We start from the raw sequence: 20,543 nt of genomic DNA, 5'->3' as shown, positions 1-20,543 counted from the left end.
CTTTGCAGACAAATTCAACATTGGTCACCATGATGCAATTATATGAAGCAAATCACAAACTTCACTTTCAATTATTTAAGAACAATCTTCAAGTCACCTTTAATCTTGAGTATCCACAGAAATGAAACAAATTCACTAGCAAAACTCACAAATGCAGCAAGAAAAAAACCTGATTTTTGATGCTGCCAGCAGCAATTTCAGAGTTTCGTGCCAAAATTATCATGCTTGCCTGCAATCTAGTGTCCATAATCAAAATATCTTGCTGCATATCAAAATATCATGGAGAAAACACCATTCTCATTGTGAGAGCCAATGTCTTGCAATTCTGGCAGCAGGTGGAAGTCTGGCAGAATCCTCACTCACAGTCTCCGGCATGTGGGGCACATGAGTTGCCCACGGCGAGATTCCGGTCATGCAACTTCAGACGAGTGCAGATCAGTGAGTGGGGAGCACAGTTGTCACACAACACTAGGGATTCTGAAGACTGACAGTTGAAGTATGTTTATCTGGTGCGTGGGGTTACCTCTGGTGGTTGGACGGCGATGAAAATTGGAGGGGAAGGGTTAAGAGGGATTCTGTTTTTGGTCATGTGGGTGGTGTTGTAGAGTCTAAGCTGGAAATTAAGATTTCGAAAATGGGGCACAACGAACTGCTTTTCAGCAGGAAGGAAGAAGAAGAAGGAGAAAGAAAGACAGAAAAGAAGGGAGGGTTAGATACAGAACAGAAAGTGAGAGAAAAGAACAGAGGCAGAGCAGAAAACCAGAGAACAAGAAGAGAAAAAAGAAGAAGCAGCAGCAGAGAGGGAGGGAGAAGTTACAGAACAGAGGAGGAGAAGGAAAGAAGAAGAAAAGGAGAAGAAGCAGCAGCAGAGGTAGATAGAAGTTGCAGAACAGGGACGGGGGAGAAAGAAGAGAAGAAGACAGGGAAGAAGAAGATTGAAAGGAAAAGATGGAGGAATTGAAACAGAAGAAAGATATCGTGGTTAGGCTCTGATCCCAAATGATGCAGGGGCAGCATCAAGGTTCTGCAGCCATGGGAGAATTTAGAAGAAATAAAAGAGAGGACGGAAAGGGATGGGAGGAGAGAGGAGATACCAGGGGGGAACTCACGTTCAATTCTACCTACATGACTTCCATACACTATTTATAAGAAAGCCTCTAAACACATGAAATTACACATACCCCTAAAACAACATTGCATTACAAACATACCCCTAGAATACACAATTACTACAAAGAAGCCCCCAACATAAATAATCCTAATACAAGCAAACTACACACACACACATAAACAACTAACTAACTGAGCACATTTGGGTTTTGGACCCAATAAACCATTCACCCTATTCTTTGACATAGGCCTCCTAATTGGGTCGAAATGATCCATCCAACTAGCCACTTCTGGTCCTACATTAGAACCCTAATTGAGTTTTTAATTTTTTCCTTAATTTTCCTTTTTCATTTAATTTCTCTTTATTTTCTGTTTAATTTTCTTTATTTTCTATTATTTTCCTACAATTCTCTATTTTGCTAAGTCAGGCCAATGTAATTAGTACAGTTGAAGTTTATTTACAGTTATAGAGCCTATCCAAATAAAAGATTCTATAAGTGGTAAGAAGGTACTTATTCTCTAATCTCTCTCTCAGGGCTTCCCATGATGAACAAGGAGCTCCGCTAAGTGTAGGAGGTCCAGTTGCAGGTTTGCCAATCTCAGCTGATAACATTTGGCAAAACAAACTTTCTCCTCACCTCTAATAAGGTACCATTCATAGTTGTTCTCCGTCCCATCTAGCCAATCTAAGAAGGTGCTAGGATCTAGTTTTCCATCATATGTGGGCACATCAACCTAAACCCTCTCATTGATATCTCAAAAATCCTAAACAAACCTTAGTGAGGGTGGAAGATGCATAAGATTACACTGGTGCCCTAAGTGGTCAATCTCATCAAGAACTCCCTCTCCAAACCTTGACTCTAGGTTCATTTAAGGCTGCTATAACAGGTCTAATAGACAACCTTGGGGCTTAATCACCCTATTGGGAGCTACTAAAGGTCCAGGAGTGGGGAGAATGCCCTAGGCCATTGGATTGCCTAACTAAATGATCAGGGCCTTCCATTCCATTACATGGCGCTTACCCAACAACTTTAGGACTTGTACAAATTGTTCATTGAGTTGCTCAAACTTTTGGTCTAGAGGGATCAAAAGCATGTCCAATCAAGAGAAAGAGTTTAGGCATCAATATGCATTGATTTGGTGGGAGTGGGTTCATTGATCTTGTTAGTGGACATGGAGAAGTGCAACAAAGGGCAACTAAATATAAAATGCAACGCAAGACTATAATTGATCTTGAAGCAATAAGAATCTATTTTTTTCATTTAGGGGAAAAGATGGACAGAGGGGATGACCAAGTATTCTCCGATGCAGAAGAAAACAATAAAACATCATAACAGCAAAGCCATCCAATCCCCCTGAAATCTAAGAAGTGGATCTCTTTAGGAACCACTCACTAAAGGAAGTTGACTCTTTCTCATCAAAAGCATCCTCCAACCTCCCAGTTTACTCCATGTCCCTCTTCCCTATTCCTTGTTCTATGGCCAAAAGAGTATATTTTGGGGAAATACAGGGAGGCCTTTAAGTTAGATTTAGTTGAATGGGATGCAGTCCGGCAACCAATCCCAAGAGTTGGTCTGGGTTTCAAATCTCACTCTCCTCAACAAGACCCTTCCAAGTAAGCGGATGTTCAGATGCGAGAACCAGGAGTTAATTTGGAGAAAGATCATTGCTTTAAAGTATGGCCTCAATTCAAAATGGGGAGATTCCTAATGAGCCAAGGTTATCCTATGGGGCCAGTGTTGGGAATGGGTGGGAGGATTTCTTAAATCTCATCCACTTCCAAGTTGGAATGGGAGCAACACCTTCTTTCCGCAAGACAACTGGTACAACCCTTCTCCTCTGAGGTCTCATTTTCCTGCAATCTTCAATCTTGCCTGTAACAAAGATGCTGTGATGAGTCTATATGTGGGCCATTCCCTCAATGAGGTGCCTAGAACATCTCTTTTGTTCAAAATGGTAATGACTGGGAGCTTGATTTTTTTTGCTGATTTTAATGGATGTCTTCATAGAAATATCCCCAATAGGACCAATCCAGATGGGCCATTTTGACAACTCATAAAAATAATTACTTCAGGGCCAGGTCCTTCTACAAGCAGCTGAACAGCATTGACTTGATTTCCCCTTGGAAAGCAATTTGGAAAACTCTTGCACCAACCGAAGTTGCTTTTTTGGCTTAGGAGGCAACTCTGAGGAAGATTCTCACTCTTGATAATATTCAGAGAAGGAGTTCCACTTAGGTTAACAGATGCCTTCTTTTCAAAGTTGATGCAGAAATGTTGACTACCTTCTGCTCCACTGCCCCAGGACGAGAATTTTTTAGAATCTGACTACTAATCTTTGAAAACAGCACTGGGTCATTTCTGAATCTGCAGGAAGAAAATCTGGGCTTGGAAAGGTTTTTCTGCAAATAGAGAGGGAAAAAGCCTGGTCCTTGATCCCTATCACCATCTTTTTGGATTATGTGGAGAGAGAAATGCTTGAGCTGGTGAAGGAACTTCTACTTCTCCACAGTCCTCAAGGATGAATGGCTTTCTACGCTTTCTTCCTGGTTTAATAAACAGAACATGCCGGACATTCAATTTTTGATCTCTTGGATACACTGTCTCACTGTTGATAGATCTCTTTCGCTTTTTTTCTCTCTCTGTTTTCTTGTTTGTAAATTGGTGGCACCCCTTTGGTGCCCTTTTAATGAATTCTCTTTTCGCCAATCAAAAAAAATAGAGCCGTACCCCTTCGACATAACCGGAAGAAAAGCCCAAAGAGCATTGAGGAATCCAACTCTATTCAAAGGAAAAAGTAATGCCATAGACAGCACCCTTTAATAGAGTTAATGAACTTAATCTAAAATGACCTGTCACAGTTCTACATATGCAACAACAAATGGATAAAGTTTCTAAACACAGCAATAACAAGGATGCAAACAAACAATCAAAGGCACTGATCTGAAAAGGGACAACAGCAACATCTTTTCTGTATTTTTTTTCAAACAAGAAACTTGGAGTCTAGCAATAAATCACATAAACACTAAACAAACACAATGAGTGAATTTTACCCTGACGACCGCCTTGCAATCTCACTCAGTTGTTCCCGCAATTTATCAGATGTTTACCCTTTTTTTTGTATAACAAAGAATTGTTTTAAAAGAGAGAAGCTTTTACATCAGAAAATTAGAAAGAGAAAGGAAAAGGAAAAAGAAAAGACAGGGAGAATAAGAAATCCTCCCTTTACATCAATAGAAACTAGTTACAAAGAATGCAACCCAAACAGAGAACCAAACTCAATGTAACAGGGCCAAACAAACCTGCTGCAAGTCTCCCAGAGAAACATGACAAAAGAACCATTTGCCAACACCCACAACGATGCAAGATATACCACCCTACTCCAAAGCAAATTGTTAGCAATAGCCACACCTTTGAAAATTCTAGCACTCCGTCCCAAACAAACACATCAAATAATAGCCATAACAATATAATGCCATAGAGCTTTCCTATCCTTTCATTTTCCCAAACCCCTAAAAGTCATGTATAAAAGGCCTTCAAAGTGTATGGACAGACCCAATTTTCACCAAATATACCAAATAACATATTCCAAATAGCCAACATGAAAGGGCAATGAAAAAAAAAATGTGCACAAGTCTCTTCACTGCTCACACTAAGGACACAAATGTCAAGGGACAGGGTCTTATTAGGTCTTCTCTTCTGAAGAAAATCATTGGTATTAACTCTTTCAAGTATCACAGTCCAAATAAAAGCTTTTATTTTTTAGGGAGCTTTAGCTTTCCAAATCAAAGGATACAAAGCAAAAGGATCCACAGTAGAATCACAAGTCAAGTGGGTGAAAAAACATTTACAAGAGAATTCCCCAGAAGGATCTAAACTCCAAACCCTATTATCACTCCCCAAATGAACATGAAAAGAATTGAGTCACCCGATCAAAATAACCATTTCATTAATTCTCTCTCATTTAGATTTCTGCCAAAATGAAAGTTCCGAGAATGGCCATCTTCTTGCAAAAAAAGAAAAGCAGAAATTGAGATGTCATAAAGATCCGATAAACAAAAAAGACGAGGGAAGTACTAGCCATAGAAATCTTCCCCACCCAATTACCCACTGTATAATGGACTTTGGGAAGGAAGGAGATACAAACTTCCAAGGACTCAAATAAGTAGTGTTAGTTCCCACTTTAGAATCCCACCCATTTTGTAGCCCAAATTTACAGCAAATTTCCTTATGCCAAAGAGAATTAGGCTCTAAAGGAAAGGGCCATGACCATTTCCCTACCATAGACATGTTTTTGGACACCAAGCCTCCCTACAAACAGTCTTCCAACCTACAAGATGATCTCTACTACCCTCTCTCCTGCTCGACCATAAGAAATTCCTCATTAATTTCTCAAGCCTCAGGTGCCAACCTTATAGGGATTCTAAAAAGAGAAAGGTAATACAAAGGGATGGAAGATAGACAAACGTGGATAAGGGTAATACGACCCCCTAAAGTGGACAACACTCCTTTCCTCCCATCCTATTTCCTAGCCACTCTCTCAAAAACAGGATCCCACAAAGAGTTTACATTGGGATTACCGCCTAGGGGGACACCTAAATAAGTAGACGAAATCAAAGTGGCACAACCAGCTAGTCTAGCAAAAGGATCCACATTAATATCCAGACCCACCAGACCACTCTAACAGAAATTAATTTCCAGCCTGGACACTTTCTCAAACACATATATGATAGTCAACAAACTAGAGAAGCAGCTGATAGGAAGAGAATACTATCAAACTGAAGATGAGAAATGATGCAATTCTCATAACCTACCATAATCCCCACCACCAACCCTCTATCTACACCTCTCTATCATCCTACCCAAGATGTCAACCACGACAGTAAACATAAAGGGAGAAAGAGGATCTCCCTGTCTTAGACCCCTGGACGCACGAAATCAAGACTTGGCTTCGCTGTTTACTAAGACAGAAAAGACCACAGAAGATGGACATCCTCTATTCTATTTCCTCCACCTCAGGCCGAAACCTTTTCTGGCCATTATAGTGTCCAAGAAGCTCCAGCTCACCCTATCATAAGCTTTCTCAAAATCCAATTTCAACACAAGACCCCTCTTATTCCTTTTAACAGCAACTTCAACCCCCTCATTAGCTATCAAGGCAGCATCTAGGATCTATCTGCTACCTATAAAGGTTCTTAGTCTAAGAGAGATAGTGTCCTCCAGAACAGTAGCCAACCCTTAGATAACACCTCAAAATCTTATAGGCACTCATTACCAAGCTAATAGGTCTAAAGTCCTTGACTTTAACTGCACCATCTTTTTTGGGGAAAAAGGTAATAAAAGTGGAATTCAAACTCCTCCCTACCACTCCATTGTGAAAGAATTCAAGAAAAACTTTGAGGAGGTCTCCTTTGAAGGTCTCTCAACTATCCTGAAAGAAAGGCATAGTAAAACCATCTTGCAGAAACTCAGAATTTCAGGCAAAATTTCTTCAATGTCTTGCAAGAAAACCTCAAAATATCACTATTCTATTTATAGAATCTTAAAATATCACAATAAATATAAATCTTGATGTTGGAAGAATTGATTTCTCCTTGCACAGGCAGTCCAACTTCTCATGGTGCATATCAAAGAACTTGAAAAAGAGTGAAAAGCTAGTGTTTTTGGTCAAAATATGACATTCGGGAAATAGTTGGAGAAGGTTTGACCAAGTCACACATACAAAGTTAGTGTGTGAGGCCTGTTGCTTCCACCAAGCATTCCGGAAACTGTGTTCAAAACAATGGTAGATTGGGATCACAATGAGCAGTAGAGGTGTGACCAAAAAAGTTTGGGAATGAGGAGATAACTGACTGGAAGCAGTTGGCCAACACCAGAGTGTCACGTGGAGGCACATCCACTTGCAGGTGGCGGCAGTGCTACTGGTTTTGGCCATGGGCTTTCAAGTTCAAATTTGAAGTCTGATTGCTGGTGCAACTCCTTTACAATGGCTTGGCAAATTCAATTCCTTCCCTGAGATTCTCTAAGTGCTGCAATGACTATGAGAACTCAGGTCAGAGTGCCCTGGGCTTCAACAATGACTGTTGCAATAGGAAACATCCACAGTGGATTGACTTTGCTGTGATATGTGCTAAACTTTTAGGCTACATTTAGTTCGTGGAATATCTATTCCTAGGGATAGAATGAATGGGATGGAAACATAATAAAAATTGAATAGGAAGATAATAAATTACAAAAAATTTACTCGTGTGAAAGCTTGGGTTATTCCATCCAACATGAAATAGAATGGTAAAAATGCATTACTATGGCGAGAGTAAGGAATAGGAATCCTTCTCAATTACACAGCAGGGAACAACAAAAAAAGAGACAGAAGAAGAGGAAAGGAAGAAGAGAGGAAGAACGAGAAGAAAGAAGAAGAGAAAGCAGTAGACATAGAGGAGAGAGAGAGAGAGAGAGAGAAAGGAGGGGAATTCTCTGATTCAATTCAAATTGCGCAACCAAACATAGAACGCACGCATACACATAACAGTCCCTAAATAACTAAAAGTTATTAAAACATAGTTTCCAAATTTAACACTCAATTCTTAACAACACCTAAGATAGGCTTGCCAAATGGGTGGCCTAAGCGGTGGTATGAGTCCTCCGCTACTCTGTCCGCACAATTATCCATCAGGAGTCAATGAAATCTTGCCTGAGACCATCTCTTAAACTAAATGAAATCTTCCATCATGTTCGCGCCAGCACAAGTACATATAAGGAGTTCATCAGCCCATGCATGATTTTGTTGATCCCAGTGCTCAATCGATATGATTATTTCTCATCATGTTAATGAACAGCTCAGTGTACAGCCATTTTAGGCTCAAAGGATGCCAATGATGGGTTACTGAACTAGATTTAAAATCATTTTCTTCCTATGTTGATGCAGACTTCATGCTTGGTGAGATTCTATTCTAGTTTGTTCCTATGTTTGTGATTTGCATGCTTGTGATGTGTTGGTGAAAGCCATGACAATTTCAGCATTACATCATTTACAATGGGCACAAGTTGCGAGAATTCCATCAGCAACAGCCATCAAGATTGGTTTAGTTCATGATAAGTTGTGTTGCTACTCATCTCTGATGTGAAAGCCTCCTTTGAGTGTAGATTTTGTGTTACTCCTGTACACCCAGTCCTATTAATCCACATTCAAAACCAAACTTTTTCATAGTCGAGGAGAATCATGGCAGCAGTAGCCTTATGTAGAAAGGACCCAACCAGGAAGCCCCATGCATCATTCAAGAAATTTAGGAAATGTAGGACCCGTTTAGTTGTGGTAAATAGTTTTCATTTTCCATTTTTAGTTTTCCAAAGAAAAAAAAATCCAACTTACTTTTTAGTTTTCCAAGATTCATATTAAAAAGGAAGAAAATTAAGGTTTAGTTTAGTTGTGCAAAATGGTTTTCATTTTTTATTTCTAGATTTCAAAATAATTACAAAAAACACAACTTGTTTTTCAATTTTCCAAAAATTATATAAGGTACTAAGGTAGCATCAATTTTGGGCTTGGATTTGGATTGTGTGGATTTGGAAGAAACTCAATACAATCTTATACTATATTCTGTTATTTCTTACCCTTTGAGTTTAGACAGTACATCCTACACCAACCTCTGCCTTCATTCATTGATTGCCAACTGCACCAATGTCTCCACCACATAGAGAACCTCTACAAGGCTCACTGCGGTCCCCCGTCAAGCAAGCATTTCGATGAATCTGAAATCTGGTATGGTGCCTCATTCATCATAGTAAAGGCAGAATAAGACAACAATCGTGCTCCCCCACAGGCCTGTGAGGAGAAGAACCTCCTGTCTGGGAACAAACACATTTAGAAGGCAGCCAAATTGTCTCCAGCCTAACCTGATTTAAGTCATTAAAGTGTTAATAATGGGCCTGACCACACAACTAATAAATCCATTAGGCCCAAATTTTGTTATAACTAATGTCCACCCCGCACTTGAAGGCTGCAGGCATTCAAACTTGAGTTGCAAAGCAGATGAAAAATGCATATGTTATTGTGCCAAGGGTAACAACCAAAATTATTTCCCTCTTCAAACCAGGAACCTCCCTGCCTTTCCCACTCACATCTCGTCCAAATGGCCAGAAAACCACCAGCGCGGCACTGGTTCATTGCTTTTCTTAAAAAATTCAACAATTCTAGGCCTCATTGACGCTCCCAATCTTCCAAAAAAATGCTCTGCCCTGTCCCTCCATCCCTCATATCCTGTTCAACAGTTTAGGGGGTCTCAAAATGCTTTCCCCAACTATGTCAATGTTATGAGAACCACAATCCCTACATATGAACACGATCTTCACTGGCAATCCCAGCAAGCATCTTACTAAAAACAAGTTCAGCAAGAACCTTAACCATTTTCTACTATTCAACTGCTTCTTTTCAACAGAAATTATGATCTTTTGTAGAACACCCTGCATAGAATCGAGAACAACCACTGAAGTCCCTGATTCTTAGTCACAAGATGCATCTGTACACTATAATTTGGCGATTGAAAAAAACTCTTACCTAGGGATTCTCCCTTTCCAGAACCAGAACTTCTCCATTTGAGAGGCCAACCACCTTACCTGTCTCTCATCCACTGCAAAAAATAGAAATAACAACTACCTTCTCCACTTAGGATGCAAAGGAACAGATCACCATTGCCAACCAGTCGGAACTTAAAAAAACCTTCTATTGACACACTCCACCCAGCAGTTACAGCTCATTTTTAAATGCGCCACAGAAGTTTAGTATAGTTAAGAGGATCAGAAGATTCCTTATTGGAAAATTATAGCTAGCAAAGCATAATATGAGCATAAAGTCAAACTGCGCATAGCATTGTACCCAAACCCCATACTTACACCGCAATCCAAATCAAACCGAACACTCTCCAGTCTTGAAGTCTTTGTAGACTGCATAGATTATTTTTTTTTAACATATATAAAAAGAAGCTGTATTAGATAGAAAGAAAGGAAGATACAATGTGCAGGGACAAGGACTCCACCAAATAAAACAAGAAAACCCCCCAAGAAAAAGAAGAAAAAAAAAACAAAAAACACTAGTCAGCCCCTTAACATATAACACTAGACAATATGTTAATTAAGGAAACCCTTTCCATCATAATTTGCTAAGCTCTTCAATTTCACTAATTCCCTTTGTCCCTTCAACTTTTGACTTTTGCAGCTTTGCCACCATCCATGCGCAATTCATTTCGTCCAAAATCAGCTAACTTTAAGCCCATTTTATCCATAAGATATTGTGCTTCTAGGTCCTTCTTAGGAGCCTCCTCCATAGGCATAAGCAAAATTCCATCCCTTTGCTGTAAATTGTTAACCAGACCATCGTTATCAAAGATAGAAACTCCCTCCAAATCCTTCCAACAGGTTTGATGGACAAAAGATAATCCCCAAGCTCTTCAAAAGAACCCGAAACATACCCATATTGTTCTCGAATCTCATCCAGTTACCCCCCCCCCCCCCACCACATTCAAACTCACTAATATCATCACTTTCTGAATCTGAGAAGTCCCCGCATTTTTTTTCCCTCTTTTTCTTTACTTACCCCTTAACTATACCCAGCCTCCTTCTTAGCATCCAAATCTTCCACTATACTAAGCTCCCCTTTAGAATCTCTCTTTAATAACTCTGCTACTGACTCACTAGATGTTTCTATCTTATCTTCAAACACCTTCCTCATTTCAGCACCTATACAAGCCGCCCTCTAATGAGCACAAACCTTGTTTCCCTCAAATTTGTTATAATTAAGACAAAAACCAACAAACTTCCTTTCCCCCAAAAGCAACTTCTAATTATTAACTCTTTTCCACATCACTTTCTAATCCCTCTTCTAAACTTGTTGCATTTTTATCACCGCAATCTTGTTTCAAATCTTCTCTACTGTTAATTTGAGTTTGTTCAATTTGACTAATATCTTAGGAATCTATAGACTGGGAATGTAAAGTACTACCAAAAGGAACAGTGTCCTCCTTCCCAATTCTTGGCTTCTGGGATCTAAGGACAGAATTTTGCACCTGCCTATTTTTGGTTTCCAGCAAGGAAGTACCTGGATCACTATCATCCAATCCATAAGCTTGACTACCACCTTGGTCCATCTGCATGAAGCCCAAAGGATCAATCCTCCCTTTGAGCCCACTTCAGACTTTCCTAAAACTTGAGTCCGATCAATAATTGGCCCAATTTATTAAAAATGGGCATGCCTCCTTTTTCTATTATTTGGGCAAGGTCCAGAACCAGAAAAATACCACCCAACCCTTTCATCTTTGCAATCTCCTCCCCCAAGGCAGCCCTAACTGCATCTGAGAAGATCATTACTCCTGCCAAAACCCTAGCTTCCTTGCTATTGTGGTCTAACAATTCTGGTCATTCTGCAATGGGTCCTGACTACAAAAACTCAGGTTCCTTCAACTGCATCACACCTCCACATCTGCAACACTGATCCTCTCTCCCACCCACCATACCTGGATTCCCAGAGTAATATTGGCTACCACGACCCACACCAACGCCCTTTTTAGCTTCCAGCACCACCTGACTCCACAAACGGGGACATGAAGGGTCATCTGCAACAACAGCTTCAGATTCCTTCTGAAATACCTTCGCAATCTCACAAAAATAATTTACAAAGTTTCAACAAACCTCGCCCTTTACGCTGCCAGGAATGAACACTGAAATTCTTTCCTTTCCATCCCAACCCTAACTCCATAAACTTTCCCGCCTCCGTCCACCTAATCGACATCCAGTACAGCATGATGCCCTTATGGAAACTCTGGTACCCCCTTTCCATCTGGCCAAACACTGATAACTCATCAGCAAACCCAAGACACTGCCTCTTTAGAAAACCTAACCCATCTATTGCGCACCACGTTGTTCTTGACCACAAGCAAAGAAGAGAACTCCCCGACCTTATCCAAATGCAGATTGAAGGATTTTCCTTCAATTTGAATTGATTGATTCAGCATGGCCTACTGCATAAGACTCTATATCGCCCGTACACTCGAGAGGGAGAGAGAATTATTTCGCAAGAAGTGAGAGATAAACTTTTCGCAAAACCATAGCTTCCATATTACATACGCTTGAGAGGGAGAGAGAATTTGGCTTCAGCCCTTCGGCAAAGTCTTCGACCCTTTGAATGTCGATGAACACTTCGAATCATCACTCACGTTGAGCCGTTGAGGAAAGAAGAGAGAAGACTTCAACCATTCAAAGCCAATATCGTCACTACGATTTCTAGTAAGTTGGCAACTAGAGGTTAGGAGGGAAGTCAAAGGCTGAGAAGTCATCACTGACGTTGAGCTGTTAAGGAAAGATAAGAGGAGGCTTTGAGAATTCGAAGCCAAAATTGTCAAATGGGGGATGATTTCTTAGAAATTAATTTAACCTTCAAATGATTCAAGGTGCAATTGGGGACTAATTTCTATCAGACCTTTTGTGTTGGGTCCTCTCAGCTGGTCTATAATGAGAAAATAACAATATTGCACAAACTATTTGTTAGGATTCCCAAATCAATTGGGACTCTATTTATTGTTAGGATTATTTAATGTTTGTTAGGATTCCCAAATCAATTAGGATTCGAGAGGATATTTCACATTCCTAATAGGACTAAGTTTCACTACCCTATATATATGTGTAACCCCTACAGGGCTTTTCCATAGAAGCAATCAAGCAATAACATAATTCATAGCCTTCGGCTAATTTGGAGGCAAATTCCCTTGAAGCGATCAAACCCTATTTTCTCTTATTATTTTCCCTTCTTTAAATTTCCCATTTTCTCCACGATAAACACCCAGGGTCTTATCACTTCAAGGGGATTTGCTTCCAAAGTAGCCAAGGCTATGAATTTATGATAGTGCTTGATTGCTTCCATGGAAAAGTCCCGTAAGGGTTACACATATATATAGGGTAAAGAAACTTACTCCTATCGGGAATGTAAAATATCCCCTCAAATCCTAATTGATTTAAGAATACTAACAAAAATAAAATAATCCTAACATTAAATAGAATCCCAATTGATTGGGGAATCATAACACAATAATTAGAAATCCTAATTGATTTGAGAATCGTAACATTCCCACCTCATTCAAATCAGCCTCGTCCTCAAGGCTAAGCAGCAATAAACTCCAAGAATCTCTCCACTTTGTAGCTGCATACACAATGGCTAGCATCTCTTTGTCAGACATGCCAATGTGGGATGGACAAAAAACCTTACTGGTAAAAGCAACGGGGCTGTCAGGGCGTCTATCTTGCATTAAAACTGCACCAATGCCAACTCTTGATGCATCAAACTCAATGATGAACACCTTGTTGAAATCTGGCAAGGCAAGAACTGGTGTGGTAGACATTGCATGCTTAAACTTGACAAAGGCTTGTTCAGCTTCCTCACTCCGTTTGAATGCATCCTTTTTCAGTAAAGCGGTCAATGGAACGCTAATCGTTCCATAATCCTTCACAAACTTGAGGTAGTAACCAGTCAACCCCAAAAATCCTTGCAACATTTTTATTATTTGTGGAATAGGCCAATCTATCATCACTTGTATTTTAGATGGGTCAACTGAAACACCTTCTTGAGAAACAATACACCCAAGGTATTCTACATGCAATCGAGCAAAATTGCATTTAGATTTCTTGACAAACAAATGATGCTCATGAATAGTAGTGAGTATAGTTCACAAATGACCTAAATGATCTAGCACTAGAGGAATGCGGTGATCATGTGTTCTCTAAGATGGCAATCCCTGTGGCTTCGCAAATAGGTCAGAAAATTATGAAATAAGAGAGTCTAGCCCTTCATCCTATCCAGATTGATGTTGTAACTCCCTTGATACTCAAAGTTGTACCACGTAACCATGTCACTCCTTCTTAAGGAGCTTCTTCATATGATGGCTTGAAGTTGTAGTGACATTACCACAACGTTTGCTTTTAAAAGTCACTCTCTAGCCATTCACAACAAGCTTCATAATCAGTTTAGAGAAATTCCAAGCTATATCACCTTAAGTCCTTAACCATTCAACAGCCAAAACCACTTCATAGTCTTCTAGTGGCAGCAAAAAGAAATCAATATACAACCCATGATTTTGCATCATAAGTTTAAACTTCAAACACTTGCTCTAACCAATCAAGGTCCTTCCATCTGCAACCTTCACATCAAACTTTTCACATTGCTCCACAAGATTGACTAGTCGTTTAGCAATTTCAATGTCCATAAAATTATTAGTACTACCTGTATCAATTAAGATAGTATCAAGTACATGACCAGCTAAAGCATGAACTGAAGAAGGGATAGATTCATCATTATCATCAGATTCCATATATTCCTGATCTAAATAAGTGGGGTCATCCTCAACCTCTTTTGGCTCCTCCACTGGTTCAATCATCAAGAGTCGTCCTTTTTTGCAACGGTGCACTCTATGCCACTTTTCATCACAATGCCAGCACAAACCTTTTGTCATTCACTCTTTAAGTTCCTCCTGAGTCAATCATTTGGCAAGAGGATTGCCAGGAGCAGGTGGTGTGATAGTGTTGCTAACATTTTGCTAGCTAATGGTCTTGTTAGATCAACGTTGTTCTTCTCCCAACAATTCTTCTAACAGTGCAAAAGAAATTGCTGCAATCATAATTCATGGCAGATGCACTTTGACCTCATGTTGAATGTTAGGTAGGAGACAATCAATAAAAGTACCAACAAGTTGGCTTTCATTCCAATTTTTAGTCATGTTTGATTGCCACTTAAATCATGTCTAATACTTCAAGACAATGCTAGTTTGGAATATGTAGTCAAGCTCTCCATCGATATTCTCATATCCAATGGGCCCAAATCGGACAAGTAATCCAGAAACAAATTCTTCCTGTGAAGGCATTCCATAATGAGCTTCAAATCAATCATAACATTAAATAGCATCGCCATCCAGATTAATAGAAGCAATCTCAACTTTAGATGTTACTGGGGTTTGAGGAAAGCAAAAGTATTTTTCAGCACTAGAAACCCAACCGGTAGGATCATCATTATCCCACTGAGGAAAATCCACCTTCATACGAAAACGGACCATGATCAAGCTCTCCTTGATAACCTCCTTCACGCATGTTCGGCTGCTCCCTACGATTAGCTGATGTAGAGACATCATCTTCTCTCTCTTTACAGGAAGATGTAATGAGTAATTTAGAGAGTAATGCCTTGATCTCTTCAAATTGAGACTTGAACACATTGCTAAGTTCAGCCTTTAGCCTAGCTTCCATTAGAGACTGCTAAATTTTTTTAGGACATTGAGTATGAGTAAAGATCAAGAATTCCAAGAACTTGCTTTTGTCAACAGGTTAACAACATCCACAAGAACGTCAGCTTTGATACTAAATGATAAGACCCTAGGGTTTTATCATAGAGAAATTGGGTAAATTTAAAGAAGGAATGGTAAAAGAAAATAGGGTTTGATCGCTTTGAGGGGATCTGCTTCCAAATTAGCCAAAGGCTATGAATTATGTTATTGCTTGGTTGCTTCCATGAAAAAGCCCCATAGGGGTTACACACATATAGGGATCTCCTCGAATCCTAATTGATTTGGGAATCCTAACAAACATTAAATAATCCTCATATTAAATAAAATCCCAATTGATTTGGGAATCATAGCACATTAATTAGAAATCCCAATTGATTTGGGAATCCTAACACTACGCAGATCAATCACCCAAGGAACATCAAAGAAGAAGCTCATTTTCTTGGACAAAAGGATGTTGAAGAAATTTTAAGTGACCATGCACTGGGTGTCACTAAAACCACAAGAAATGGATATTTGCCTATGTGCCCTAGCTTGGGGCCCATAACAAATTGTTATCATAGATGTAGAAGCTTAACATGATTGATTACAGTAACAGTATAGAATTTAAAGCATTGTCACTGGTTGTTAATTGTTAGGAATAGGATTATAAAAAGAGAATGTGAATAAGTAGTGGGCTTCTGCTCTGCCACCTCACCAAAACAATGTTGAAACAGGCACTTAGTTGTTAATTCTTTTTCTTTCCCCAATGAAAATATTATTTAATGTATACAAGGATGAAACATATGGCTTTTTACTTGGAAAAATTTAACTTATGGGCCATTTGACGACATACATGAAAACGTCGTTACATTCCAGACCCAAGGAACACATTTATATACCCAAAAGATCAGCAATACACACAAAGCGTACGTGCAGACATGAAGGCAAATGTGTCAATGTTTCCAATGGCCAAGACTCAATCCATAATAATTTTGAAGCTTCACACAATAACAATCCTTCAAACAGTTCATTTTTATAAGCGTAATTTATTGATTTTAATATTTTTTAAGGTCTATCAGAACAAAGATCTCCATCAAAATGTGAGGAGATTTATGTGGCCTATAATAAGTAAATCTGATGAATAATTTGCAAGTTCTTGTTACAACAAAAACTTAAACAATAATAATAGAACAAAAGACAGGAAAGAACAAATAGAAGGATGAGTTGGATTTATTCTCTTCTTCCAATATAAATGTTGAATTATAAGTGCATGCAGCATACCTACACTTAAAAAAAGTCTTTATTTTTTTTTTTTTCTCTCATTTCAGCTACTATGTAATATATGAGCATTTAAACAAAAAAAACAAAAAAACAAAAAACAAAATTTAAAAAAAAAACAAAAAAACAAGTTTAGACCTTTGGCCTTAAGGACTTCATAAGTCTAAAGGTCTTAGTTCCTTGTCTTACACAGCTTTTTTTCAAATAATTATGCATTATTAAGCTTTCATAAATTTGAAGCACTGATAATGGGGCTTCCCAAACACCACACATAGGAATGTAAAGAAAGAGCAGGTATTGTAAGTCTGCACATACTTGGTTTGTCATGTCATAGACAACTATTGCAGCTGCAGCTCCCCTATAGTACATCGGAGCCAAGCTATGATACCTCTCTTGACCTGCTGTATCCCAGATTTCAAATTTTACAGTTGCGTCATTGACAGCCAAAGTTTGTGAGAAAAAAGCAGCGCCTATGGTTGATTCCTACAGTGTTACATAACAAAAGTGAAGCTCTAAAATACAAAGGATAAAAAAAAGATTAGAACGCAATTTCAGTATCCCTACCAGCACCAACCTGAAATTCAACAAACTGCCCTTTAACAAAGCGCAGCACTAGACTAGATTTTCCAGCTCCAACATCACCAAGAAGCACCTAGGGAAATAAATAAAACAAAATAAAAATCAACCACAAGCATGATTTAAGAGAAATTTGACCTTGAGTGGAAAAAAAAAAAAAAAACATATTTAAGAAAACGGGGATGGCTGAGACACAAGGGACATCCAACTGGAATAATAATAATAACCGTCTGTAATTTCTTTGGATTTTTTTTCCCCAGAAATATATGTTGGGGTTGGCAGGGGTGGACCGCCGGGCATATTGAGTCCTCCTCAATAATATTATAGCATAATGCATATCTAGGTCAAGATGAAACTAATTCATTATCGACTCCAAACATGGACTCTAGCTTCTAAAAAAGCAAGAATTCAGTTAACAAACCATAGAGGCTAACAAAATAGATGTAAAATAGAGTTTTTGAGAGAGAGAAAGAGAGACCACAATGCAAAACAATTAAAAAGGAATCATGAAAAAATCATGTGATGAAGTGAAAAGGAGCTTTTAAAAAGGAGATGATGAGAAAGAGGTGATTGGGATGGTTGTAAAAAAATTGTTTGGTGTCACTGTGAATAGTAAAGGTGACTTAGTATTTGGTAAAAAAGCAATAAACAGACTGAAATATTGAAATTACCAGAATGAATAGAATGATCTCTTAGAGCTAGAAATGTAAATAATGTGCTGTTAAAATTGTATCATTTGAGAAAAAGTCCAGGAAAAACCAGATTGTGTCTATTAAAGTTTCAAATCCACAACTCTTAAAACCTCCCCAGAAAAAGCAAAAAAGTTAGGGTCAATCCAGTTTGGAAAACAGTTTCATTTTCCATATTAGTTTCCCAACAAATTACAAAAAAGTCAACTAATTTTTTCATTTTTACAACATTTGTATGAAAAAAATGAATAACAATAAACGGTTTTGGCACTATTTGCTTGTGAAAAAATAGTTTTACTTTTCATTTCTAATTTTTCCAATAATTACAAAAATGCCACCTTGTTTTTCAATTTTCCAAATTTATATAAAAATGTTGGAAAACATCTTTTCATTATTTTTCTAAATTTCCATCTCTTACTTTGCATATAGGAACATGAGATTTGGATCTTGAACTTCAATTTGTGTTTAATTATAGAATTTCTTCCAAATCGACACAAATCCAAATTCAAGCCCTAAATCCATGATTCCAAATATGATATTACATAAAATTTGGAAAATTGGAAAACAAGTTGTCTTTTTTTCTGATTATTTTAAAATCTTAAAATAAAAAAATGAAAAATTGTTTTGCACATTTAAACAAACTCTTCACTTTCTACCATTTTAATACGAATTTTGAAAATTAAAAAATAAGCTAATTTTTAATAATTATTAGGAAAACTAATAATTGGAAAATAGGAAATGTTCTCCAAAACTAAACTATTCCTTAGCTTTTTTAAAAGCTCATAAAAGCTATTTACCACACGAGTTAGACTCAAGTTCCATCTATAAGAAAATATGATGGCATAAAATTTATTTAAGCATGTTAGCATGAATAGAACAGGTAAAAGTCCTAACATAGGAAAACCTCATAAAGATGTGTTTGGGAACATGAATTTTGAGCCTTGGATTTGGATTTGTACAAAATTCAATACAATTTTGAATTACATTTTATCCAAATTCACACAAACTCAAATCAAGGCCTCTCCCAAACACATGGTACAAAGTAATGTCATATACAAGTAGTTTATCAATATATTGCACAGATTTAAAGACGCATCCTACCAATGGCATCCCCTTCAAAACACTTCAATAGAAAGAACAAAAAAATAATAGTGTCATTCAGAATGACAAACAACACATAAGTAGGATAGCAAAAGACTACACAAAAAAAAAGAAGAGGTTGAAACCAGCTCAACTTTACATTCTTGAGAAAAAATTAAATCCAAGGTCCAAATTATATGAATTTCCAATGATGATTATGATCCAGACCTGTTAAAGTTCAAATCTTGTCAATAATAATATTACAATATCACATCTTCCCATAAAAGGCATAAGTGGTCAAAACGAAGAAGTTTCACATGCTCCAAAATAAACTAGAAAAGTAAATTACCGTGAAGAAAAAGAAAAATAAAAAGAAAACTCTACCCCAAAAGGTGAACAGGGAAAATGCCAGTTTAAGAAAAACTGACAATTGAAGCTCCATCAAGGGGGAAACACCTAAAACTAAGCTCATCGTCCAAAGCAAATAAACTTCCAATCAAATTTATTAAGAACATCTCAATATTATTTAAATAAAAATGATACTAAAACATTAGAAAGTCAGAATATTAAATGTCGCGACAATATACACACAGATATATATATATATATATATATATATATATATATATATCAGAATTTATTCAGAAACTGAAGCAACCAAGTCAGAAATTGCATAGGAAACATTAACAAAAATCCAGAAAAGAACTGATGCTTAAAAACGAAAGCAAACTCAAACCAGAATCTGCGTAGAAAAATGTAATGTAAACAATTTTTTTTCTAAAACAAAAATAAAGAAGAACCACATCAGAATTTACATCAAAAGCATACACAATCAAACGAAACTCTTGAGAAATAAAGGTAGCATAGACTAGAACTCGCAGATATATACAAACAACCACGCACGCACACAATACTCACACAAAACTCGGGAAAAAAAAAAAAAGAAACACAAAGAACGATGATACCCTCAGAAAAAATATTAAAACAAACTAATAAAAAAAGGGAAAGACGAGAAGACCCACCAATTTAGCATTGATGTTCTTGTTTCCGCTGGTTGCCATGATGGCAATTCTTCGAACTTCGATCAGAAAAACAACGAAATATAATTATATATTGACAATAATTAGATAGTTCTATCAGATTGCCGTTGACAGAGAGGAGGGACTGACGCAACTCAATGGCGATGGATCAACCCCAACCAACCTCTCTCTCTCTCTCTCTCTCTCTCTCTCTCTCCCTCCCTCCCTCCCTCCCTCTCTCTCTCTTATGTTCTCTCTCACGCGCACCAGCACTCGCACTTGCACAAATACTAGAGAAACACACAATAATCACGAACACAATTTTTATTTTTTTTTTCCATAAATTTTCTACCGCAACTTTTTACTAGAAAAAAAATTTGTGCCTTTTTTTATAACGCCTATGTTTCAGGTAATTACAATTTAAAAATTTTAAAATAAATTCACCTTATATAAATGTTAATTCTTAAATTTGAATTTACCTAAATTTTATCGAATTTTAAT

General features: G+C 37.8%; 1 protein-coding gene across 1 annotated transcript in view; it reads right to left on the bottom strand.

Annotated features, from left to right (window-relative positions):
- The window catches only part of LOC131159680 (ras-related protein RABF2a-like), an 83,821-nt gene extending 63,520 nt beyond the window's left edge, over positions 1-20,301 (bottom strand). Inside the window, exons 1-3 of the mRNA XM_058114763.1 lie at positions 20,046-20,301; positions 17,253-17,330; positions 16,994-17,161 (exon numbers count right to left, since the gene is read on the bottom strand). Coding sequence (XP_057970746.1) covers positions 16,994-17,161; positions 17,253-17,330; positions 20,046-20,084 — 285 coding nt within the window. The 5' untranslated portion in view covers positions 20,085-20,301. The remainder of the gene's footprint in view (positions 1-16,993; positions 17,162-17,252; positions 17,331-20,045) is intronic.
- Positions 20,302-20,543: the final 242 nt, after the last annotated feature.

Source organism: Malania oleifera, chromosome 7 (genome assembly GCF_029873635.1).
Source record: "Malania oleifera isolate guangnan ecotype guangnan chromosome 7, ASM2987363v1, whole genome shotgun sequence".
Lineage (NCBI taxonomy): Eukaryota > Viridiplantae > Streptophyta > Magnoliopsida > Santalales > Ximeniaceae > Malania > Malania oleifera.
Note: the sequence above shows the minus strand (reverse complement) of the source record. Positions and strands in the feature narration are given on the sequence as shown.